Here is a 10,426-nt window from a genome sequence, read left to right as displayed (position 1 = left end):
TTAATTCCAGATTCTAAGAAAACTGTCCCAAGACCCTGTTGCCACAGCCATGCCATCATCAGTTACACCTAAACAGCTGACACGGTTGTCATGACCAGCAAGAACACCTGAAAGACAAAAGTTCAATGAAAAGTTAGCGATGGGCAAGTTTTAGGATTAAACAAGTGTATGCAGAAAGATCTTAGATGGGTAATTATGGGCATGTATATAAAATAAAATTTCTTTGTATTACATGAATTTCTGACATGCATCAAATTGTTTTTCATTTTTTAAAAATGTATAACTATGCTTTCTTATATTCAAAATCATCTCTTCAAAAACATGTAGACTTTTATGTCACTAATAAGTTCATGATACTTCTGAATTTTGGTAATAATTTTAAATGAAGTTCAATGAACTTTTACCACCGAAACAACAGAAACATAAGAATACACCACCAAAAATACCAACATAATTTACTCTATTCCTTTAACCACTAACACTGGAATGTTTCGGTCATAACTCTGTGAAACCATCAAACTCATCTAGTTTTAGTTTATTCTGAATATTAAGCTTATCTGATCTTCTGACCACCAGACAGGATAAAATTAAATATTCCCAACTGTTTGGGAGGAAAATGAGATGTAAAGATTAAAAAATCGGACTATATCAAATTCTCAGAATCTTTCTTTAATATACTGTTTGAGTTTGCAATATCTCTCACATGTAATTAAGCATATCATTTTCACCCAATCTCAGGCACAGAAGTTAATCTTGTATAACTCTTTAATATTATCTGCAGTACCTTTTGTATAGCAATGTTTGGAAAAAGTCAAATTTACCATTATGCATTGAAGTAACAAAAAATGACCACTGTGACTAAATACTCCAAATCACATTGGAAAGAAGAATGGATTAGCAATTCATGTCACAATTCAATTTTAAGGTGAAAGTAGCCAGTTGAGTCAACCTGAAACCAAACAACTATCAGCAAAGCAAAACTAAATCTCAAGCAGATGTTAAAAAATATGAAAAACAAACACATTTCTATTTTGTTAATGGATACTGATTCAATCCAGGCAAAACCCACCTAATGCCTCAAAAAAATAATCAGCTAAACCATGAACTCTGCAGTCTCTTAAGAGAGGTTGTAGAAAATTATCCCTAGTAATGCTGACACTGCCTCTACTTCAGAAACCTTAAAACTGTACAGGAATTTAAAAGGGTAAGGACACACCCTGTTGGTGAGCTGTATGCTGCTGGTGATTATTAATGGACCCTAAATGCTGAGTTCAAATGATCTGATAAGCCAACAACAACAAAAATGACTGCAGAAGCTCCAAAGGGGTCAGAAACTAGTGGAACCAAGTATCTCCGGAACCACAGGAGCAAAGATGGGGTGAGTGAAGACTGCATTAGAAAACATCTGGGCATCGATTAGACTCTCCAGGTCTCCACCTTCACTCTGCAGAGTCAGATGATTTATCATCCTGCCCAGAACACAAGACTAGAGACGTGCTAGAGAGAGAACAAGAGGGTCTCTTAACTGGAAGAAAACAGGCACAGCTGAGCAGTGCAACTACCGAAAGCTGGGGAATAAGGAAAGTTTACTTCCTGTTTTGCACTCCAGCTTAAAGCTGGGGAATAAGGAAAGTTTACTTCCTGTTTCGCACTCCAGCTTTCTTCCTGAAATCAGCCCCTAAACTGTCAGTCAGAGATTCCAGGTAGAAAACTGGAAAAATCCACATCAGAGAACACAGCAGACCCAAGGGGGAAAAGGTCATAAGACATATCAGAAATTCCCTAATGAAAGCCTGGCCAGATCATTGTACAGTGAGGCCTACTGTCAGTACACCCCAAGCATACACAGAGGGCTTTTAGACAGTTTTAATGCCTCACTCTTAAGGATAATTAGGGCTTCCCTGGTGGCTCAGAGGTTAAAGCGTCTTGCCTCCAATGCGGGAGACCTGGGTTCGATCCCTGGGTCGGGAAGATCCCCTGGAGAAGGAAATGGTAACCCACTCCAGTATTCTTGCCTGGAGAATCCCATAGACGGAGGAGCCTGGTAGGCTACAGTCCATGGGATCTCAAAGAGTCGGGCTAAAAATCATCAGAGTTTCAAGGAAATACACTATACAGGAGACTGAGAAAAAATACGGGGGAGAAAAGGCAACTTGGAAAACAAAAGATTACGCTTAAAGAAAACTTCAAGAGAGACTTTCGTTAATGACCCTACAGAAACAAATGACTTTTATTCATGAAGAAAAGAATGCCCTTAAAAAAAAAATCTCAAAAAGATAGCAGCAAAAATGGAAAACCAAAGCTTAACAGATGGTTCATGGAAACAAAAAGCAAGGATTTCTCCCAGAACATAAAAAAGACAGATGGAAAACAGAGAAACTAAGAAAGTCAAAGGAAAGTCCAAGAAGTCCAACATCAGAATAATGGGAGTCCTACAATGAGAATGATAAAGGAGAAAAATGTGCAACTGATTAAATGAGCCCCCTAAAACTTCCCAGTGGTAGAGAGTATATGTTTCAAGATCAAAAAGGCCCACTGAATACTCAGAATGATAGATGGAAATGAATCTACCTCCAGACATAGCAAAACTTGCAGAAAGTTTGAAGAGTAATGAGAAGCACATCAAAAGTAAGAATGTGAGCCAAAAAATTAGAAGGTCCAATGATTTGACCCTAGAGAATATTAAGAATCTGCATCACAAAAGAAGTCACATACATACGTCACTGCTCAGCAGTAAGTACTGTTTTAAAAATTCGTAAGTGTGTAATAAACACTGACTGATGTTCTAAACAATTCACTACATGGGAAAAATCGGAAGAAGGAAGCTGAGGTAGGAGGAAGGATGTTAAAGCCAAACCTCAAGAGATAATGCCTAAATGTTAATAAAAAAAAATCAATACAGGTATGTTATTTAAAGATACAGAAATAAATACTTAAAAGTAGCTACCTCTAGGAGCAGAAAATATGGGCTGAGGTCAGAAGACTGCTGTGTTTCAGTAATAACCCATGTAGACCTAGTTGATTCTCTGCATATAATTTTGATTCTAAAAACATTTTAAGTAACTTGGTAATTTGTTATTAATGACAGTCCCCAGTATGACTTGATGCTAGAATTTCAGAAGCTGCAGGGGAGAACTCAAGAGTATGAGATGAAGAGGAGACAGTGATTCTATGCCCTTTCCTAGACAAGATCTGAACCAAAGAGGATGCACAGCAATTACACTGTTTCCTGTCAGATTATAAGCAAACTGTAATCTGGAAGACCACACTAAATTATATTCACTGTTCATCTTTATGTCAAAAGTTAGCAAACATGAAAATATATAATCAAATATTACTCTTTAGAAAATAGAAACATAAATGCGGTTTATGAACTGTAACTGAACTCAAAGGTTAACAACCGCCATGAATGAAAACTGCCAGGTTGCCATTCCCCAGGGTATCCAGGAGACCTCAAGAACAACTGATAGGAAACTTCATGTTTCCTGACAAAAAACTAATGTGTATCAATTTACTGACCTGCACGATCTCCTTTGAGTGTGTCCCATACGTTACAATTGAAGTCATCATAGCCAGCTAACAGGAGACGCCCACTTTTTGAGAAAGCTACGGAAGTGATCCCACAGATGATATTGTCATGAGAATACAATAATAACTCTTGGTCTGCACGAAGGTCAAAGAGCCGGCAAGTGGCATCATCAGAGCCAGTGGCAAAGGCATATCCATTTGGGAAAAACTAGAAAGAAAAGCAACAAACACTTATTCCATATAAGTACACAAACGTTATTTAAGGTAGTGTAATGATGGACTCTGGGGTAAGACAGCAGTTCAGTAGCTCATTGGTGTCCGACTTTTTATGACCCCAGGGACTGCAGCACGCCAGGCTTCCCTGTCCATCACAAACTCCCAGAGCTTGCTCAAACTCCTGTCCATTGAGTCAGTGATGTTATCCAACCATCTCACCCTCTATTGTCCCCTTCTCCTCCTGTCTTCAATCCTTCCCAGCATCAGGGTCTTTTCCAATCAGTCAGTTCTTCGCATCAGATGGCCAAAATACTGGAATTTCAGCTTCAGTATCAGTCCTTCCAATGAATATTCAGGACTGATTTCCTTTAGGATGGACTGGATAGATCTCCTTGTAGTCCAAGGGACTCTCAGGAGTGGGTAAGACAGACCTAGATTTAAATTTCAACTAGGATTTGGGTCAGGTGAGTGATTTTAATCCCTGAAGATTCCTGAACACTTGGGCCTTGTGCATGCTGTGTGCTGAGTCGTTTCAGTCGTGTCTGACTCTGCAACCCTATGGACTGTAGTCCACCAGGCTTCTCTGTCCATGGGATTCTCCAGACAAGAATATTGGAGTGGGTTGCCATGCCCCTCTCTGGGGGATCTTTCTGACCCAGGGATCAAACTGGCATCTCTTATGTCTCCTGAGTTGGAAGGCAGGTTCTCTACCACTAGTGCCACCTGGGAAGCCTTAGTTTCAGCTTTAGCATGTTGGTTAGGGCAGAGTGAAATAACACACACAAAGGACCCATAACCCATTGTTCAGCACAAGACACATACTCAATAAATCCTGGCTCCGGTCCTCTGCTGTTGTTTAGTCACTGAGTTGTAGACACTTTTTTGCAACCCCTTGGACTTGCAGCCTGCCAGGCTCCTCTGTCCATGGAAGTTCCCAGGCAAATCCTTCCTTCTCCAGATCTTCCCAACCCAGGGATCAACCCACATCTCCTGCTTTGGCAGGTGGAAACTTTGCCCTTGAGTCACCAGGGAAGCCTCTGATCCTCCATATGTTTTACTAAAACATTTAAATCAAATATTACTATTTATAGTATTTTTAGAAGGCGATGGCACCCCACTCCAGTACTCTTGCCGGAAAATCCCATGGACAGAGGAGCCTGGTGGGCTGCAGTCCATGGGGTCGCAAAGAGTCGGACACAACTGAGTGGCTTCACTTTCACTTTTCACTTTCATGCATTGGAGAAGGAAATGGCAACCCACTCCAGTGTTCTTGCTTGGAGAATCCCAGGGACGGCAGAGCCTGGTGGGCTGCCGTCTATGGGGTCGCACAGAGTCGGACATGACTGAAGCAACTTAGCATATATGAATGTGGACTCAAAGACATGTTCCAAAAACCTCATTATAAGAAATAAATAGAAACATTTTATAAAAGAGAACTTAAATCATCCAGTTAGGCTAGGTTATAGTGAAGCTAGCAGTAGACTAAATGTTCTCACATGCTCGCATGCAAACACACACACATACACACACACACAGAAAAAAACTATGCATTATTAGTTTGTGAATCTCATTTCTCAGATATTGTGGCACTACTCAACACTTTTTACAAAGAAGAAATCACTTCTCTTCATATATCTACTGGTCATCTGTATTGCTTTTTTAGGACCTATTGATCTGCAGGAATAAAATGAAGAATAAATTTGTTTTCTTTGTGGCAAATATAGCTTATCATTTTCCTTCTAATATAGTTTACTTTTAAAAAAATATAACCAACGGTATTTTTCACAGAGCTAGAACACATAATTTCACAATTTGTATGGAAATACAAAAAACCTCAAATAGCCAAAGCAATCTTGAGAAAGAAGAATGGAACTGGAGGCATCAACCTGCCTGACTTCAGGCTATACTACAAAGCCACAGTCATCAAGACAGTATGGTACTGGCACAAAGACAGAAATATAGATCAATGGAACAAAATAGAAAGCCCAGAGATAAACTCACACACCTATGGACACCTTATCTTTGACAAAGGAGGCAAGAATATACAATGGAGAAAAGAGAATCTCTTTAACAAGTGGTGCTGGGAAAACTGGTCAACCACTTGTAAAAGAATGAAACTAGAACACTTTCTAACACCATACACAAAAATAAACTCAAAATGGATTAAAGATCTAAACGTAAGACCGGAAACTATAAAACTCCTAGAGGAGAACATAGGCAAAACACTCTCCAACATAAATCACAGCAGGATCCTCTATGACCCACTTCCCAGAATATTGGAAATGAAAGCAAAAATAAACAAATGGGACCTAATTAAACTTAAAAGCTTCTGCACAACAAAGGAAACTATAAGCAAGGTGAAAAGACAGCCTTCAGAATGGGAGAAAATAATAGCAAATGAAGCAACTGACAAACAACTAATCTCAAAAATATACAAGCAACTCCTGCAGCTCAATTCCAGAAAAATAAATGACCCAATCAAAAAATGGGCCACAGAACTAAACAGACATTTCTTCAAAGACATACAGATGGCTAACAAACACATGAAAAGATGCTCAATATCACACATTATCAGAGAAATGCAAATCAAAACCACAATGAGGTACCATTTCACACCAGTCAGAATGGCTGTGATCCAAAAGTCTACAAGCAATAAATGCTGGAGAGGGTGTGGAGAAAAGGGAACCCTCTTACACTGTTGGTGGGAATGCAAATTAGTACAGCCACTATGGACAACAGTGTGGAGATTCCTTAAAAAACTGGAAATAGAACTGCCTTATGACCCAGCAATCCCACTGCTGGGCATACACACTGAGGAAACCGGAACTGAAAGAGACACATGTACCTCAATGTTCATCGCAGCACTGTTTATAATAGCCAGGACATGGAAGCAACCTAGATGTCCATCAGCAGATGAATGGATAAGAAAGCTGTGGTACATACACACAATGGAGTATTACTCAGCCATTAAAAAGAATGCATTTGAATCAGTTCTAATGAGGTGGATGAAACTGGAGCCGATTATACAGAGTGAAGTAAGCCAGAAAGAAAAACACTAATACAGTATACTAACGCATATATATGGAATTTAGAAAGATGGTAATGATAATCCTGTATGCGAGACAGCAAAAGAGACACAGATGTATAGAACAGTCTTTTGGACTCTGTGGGAGAGGGAGAAGGTGAGATGATTTGGGAGAATGGCACTGAAACATGTATAATATCATATATGAAACGAATCACCAGTCCAGGTTCGATGCATGATACTGGATGCTTCGGGCTGGTGCACTGAGATGACCCAGAGGGATGGTACGGGGAGGGAGGAGGGAGGGGGGTTCAGGATGGGGAACACATGTATACCTGTGGCGGATTCATGATGATGTATGGCAAAACCAATACACCATTGTAAAGTAATTAACCTCCAATTAAAATAAATAAATTTATATTTAAAAAATATAAAGCAATTTTTTATAGGTATCACAGGCCCTGATTTCAAACTATACTACAAAGCTACAGGAATCAAAAGTGTATGTTACTGACACTAAAACAGATACACAGATCAATGGAACAGAAGAGCCCAGAAATAAACCCAAAAACACACAGTCAACAACAAAGGAGGCAAGAATATACAATGAGGAAAAGACAATAAATGGTGTTGGGAAAACTGGCCAGCTCCATGCAAAAGCATCAAACTGGATGACTTTCTCATACCACATATATAAAAATAATCTCAAATGGATTAAATACTTAGATTTATAAATTTGAAACCATAAATCTCCTAGAACATAGGCAGTATGCTTTTTTCTTTTTTCCGTACTGTGTGGCTTGTGGGATTTTAGTTCCCAGACCAGGGATCAAACTCAGGCCCTTTGCAGTGAAAGCACAGAGTCCTAACCACTGGACTGCCAGTGAATTCCCAGGCAGTAAAGACTCTACCTGTGATGCAGGAGACCAGGGTTTGACCCCTGGGTCGAGAAGATCCCCTGGAGAAAGAAATGGCAACCCGCTCCAGTATTCTTGCCTGGAGAATCCCATGGACAGAGGAGCCTGGTGGGTTACAGTCCGTGGGGTCACAAAGAGTCGGACACGACTGAGAGACTAACACACAATAACACAAGCATGCTCTTTCACACAGGTCTTAGGAATATTTTTTTTGGATCTGTCCCTTCAAGCAAGAAAAGCAAAAGCAAAATTAAACAAATGCAACTAACCAAACTAGAAAAAATGAAGGAACTATTGAGAAAAGGAAAACGCAGCCTCCTAAGTGAGAGAAGATACTTGCAAACAATATATCCAAAACAAGGTTAATATTCAAAACATGCAAACAATCTGCAAAACTCAGTATCAAAAACCCAAATAACCTGATTAAAATACAGACAGGAGAACTAAATAGACATTTTTCCAAAGAAGATATACAAACAGCAAAGGGACACACAAAAGGATGCTCAACATCACTAATCATCAGGGAAACACAAAAATAAAGATATCTTAAAAATCTACAAATATTTAAAACCACAGAAGCTACTTCTAAATAACTTCATAGGTCAAAGAGATCAAAAGGAAAATTATAAAGAATTTTTCACTAAATGACAATGAATCAAAATTTGTGGAATGTAGCAAAAAGCAATGCTTAGAAAGAAACTTATAACTTTAAGTTCCAATATTAGAAAAGAGGAAAGGTTTCAAACCAGTGATACCAGCTTCTGCCTTAAGAAATGAGAAACAGGAAAGCAAACAAAACCCATGTAAGCAGAAGAAAAGAAATAAAGATAAGAGTGAAAAATCAAACAGAAAACAGAGACTCTTTGATGCCAAAAATGGTTCTTAGAGAAGAGAAATTTAAAAAACTGATGAAGTTGTGTCTGACTCTCTGTGACCCCATGGACTGTAGCCCACCAGGCTCTTCTGTCCATGGGATTTTCCAGGCAAGAATACTGGAGTGAGTTGCCATTTCCTTCTCCAGGGGAATCTTCCCCAGCCAGGGATCAAACCTGGATCTCCTGAATTGTAGGCGGATTCTTTACCAACTGAGCTCCCAGGGAAGCCCCGAGAACCCTTTAACCAAACGCATTAGTTTGCTAGACCTGCTGTAACAAAGGAACACAAGCTGAATGACCTATCATTTCATAGGTCTGGAGGACAGAAGTCTGAAAACAAGGTGTCTGAGGCCTAAAAAGGGTCTGTTAGGCCGATCTCCTTGGTTTACCGATGGGCTGGCTATCTTCCTATGTCTCGTCACACTGTTAACACTGTGTGTTTGTCTCTAAATTTCCCTTTTCTAAGAGCAAGAGTCGTATTGGATTAAGGGGGACACCACTCCAGGATGACTCAACTAATTAATTATATCTGCAATAACTAGTTTCAAATAAGGTCACAATCTGAGGTACTGGGGTTTAGGACTTCAACACATAAATTTTTAGAGGTATTCAATTCAACCCACAAGACCAATCAGGAAAAAACTAAGAGACAAATTCCCAATATCATGAATGAGATACCCTATAGATTCCATAGCTATCAAAAGAAAACCAAGGGAATATTATGAACAACTGTAAGCTAGCACATCTGACAACACAGGTTACAGAGCCAAATTTCTTGAAAGGCAAACTCTACCAAAGCTTGCTCACGAAGAAACGGATAGCCTGCTGCTGCTGCTGCTAATCGCTTCAGTCATGTCCGACTCTGTTGACCCCATAGACGGCAGCGTCCCTGGGATTCTCCAGGCCAGAACACTGGAGTGGGTTGCCATTTCCTTCTCCAATGCATGAAAGTGAAAAGTGAAAGTCAAGTCGCTCAGTCGTGTCCGACTCTTCGCGACCCCATGGACTGCAGCCCACCAGGCTCCTCCATCCATGGGATTTTCCAGGCAAGAGTACTGGAGTGGGGTGCCATTGAAGTAGGCCTAAATCTAATTAGGACGTTAAATTTTTAGTTAAATTTCTTCTCACACAAGAAAACTACCTTGGCCAGACAGCAAAGTCAACCAAACAACTAAGGATGAAATCTTATCAACTCCACACCAAGTGTTAACTTCCCAGCTCATCCTATGAGTGTAGCATTAAGCTAATACCAAAGTCGGAACAAAATTTCTCAAGAAATGAAAAATCGTATCATAACTTATCAATATGGATGCAAATCTTAAAATTTCAACATATCAAAATCCACCAGTAAATAAAAAATGATTATGTATTAAAGGCAAGTGAGGCTAAATGTAGGGTTAGGTTAATATTTGAAATTCAACTCATGTAAATTCACCATTTAGCAGACTGAAAAAGATAAAACCACATGATCATATCAACAGATGAAAAAAGGCATTTGATAAACTTCAACACTCATTCTTGATAAATCTGCAGCAAACTAGGAACAGAAGAGATCATCAACTTGATAAAGGCGTGGGATGTGAGATGGACAGGATTGGATGTGCCTGCTCTAAGATTCTACTCTACAAGCCAAGCTGGCCTAATAGCAGGGGAGGTCACAGAGCCTTTACTTTCTCTGCTATTCTCTAAAAGATGATATAAAAGTGACTTTCAACATGTACATGATAAATAAAATTTATCCCCAAAATATCTTAGTGCAGAATCAGAGTACATCTTATACATATATACAGTAGCAATTACAGTACTTTTGGAAAATCTGGTCACCTGTATACGTTCTGACATCTGATCTGCATAGTACAATTTAC

The 10,426-nt window shown here is 39.4% G+C and overlaps 1 protein-coding gene across 1 annotated transcript in view; it reads right to left on the bottom strand.

Moving 5' to 3' along the window:
* Positions 1 to 10,426, bottom strand: part of GNB4 (G protein subunit beta 4) — a 32,282-nt gene continuing 21,856 nt past the window's right edge. The window contains exons 8-9 of the mRNA XM_052642688.1: positions 3,520 to 3,736; positions 1 to 107 (exon numbers count right to left, since the gene is read on the bottom strand). Coding sequence (XP_052498648.1) covers positions 1 to 107; positions 3,520 to 3,736 — 324 coding nt within the window. The remainder of the gene's footprint in view (positions 108 to 3,519; positions 3,737 to 10,426) is intronic.

This window comes from Budorcas taxicolor, chromosome 1, assembly GCF_023091745.1.
Source record: "Budorcas taxicolor isolate Tak-1 chromosome 1, Takin1.1, whole genome shotgun sequence".
NCBI lineage: Eukaryota > Metazoa > Chordata > Mammalia > Artiodactyla > Bovidae > Budorcas > Budorcas taxicolor.
Note: the sequence above shows the minus strand (reverse complement) of the source record. Positions and strands in the feature narration are given on the sequence as shown.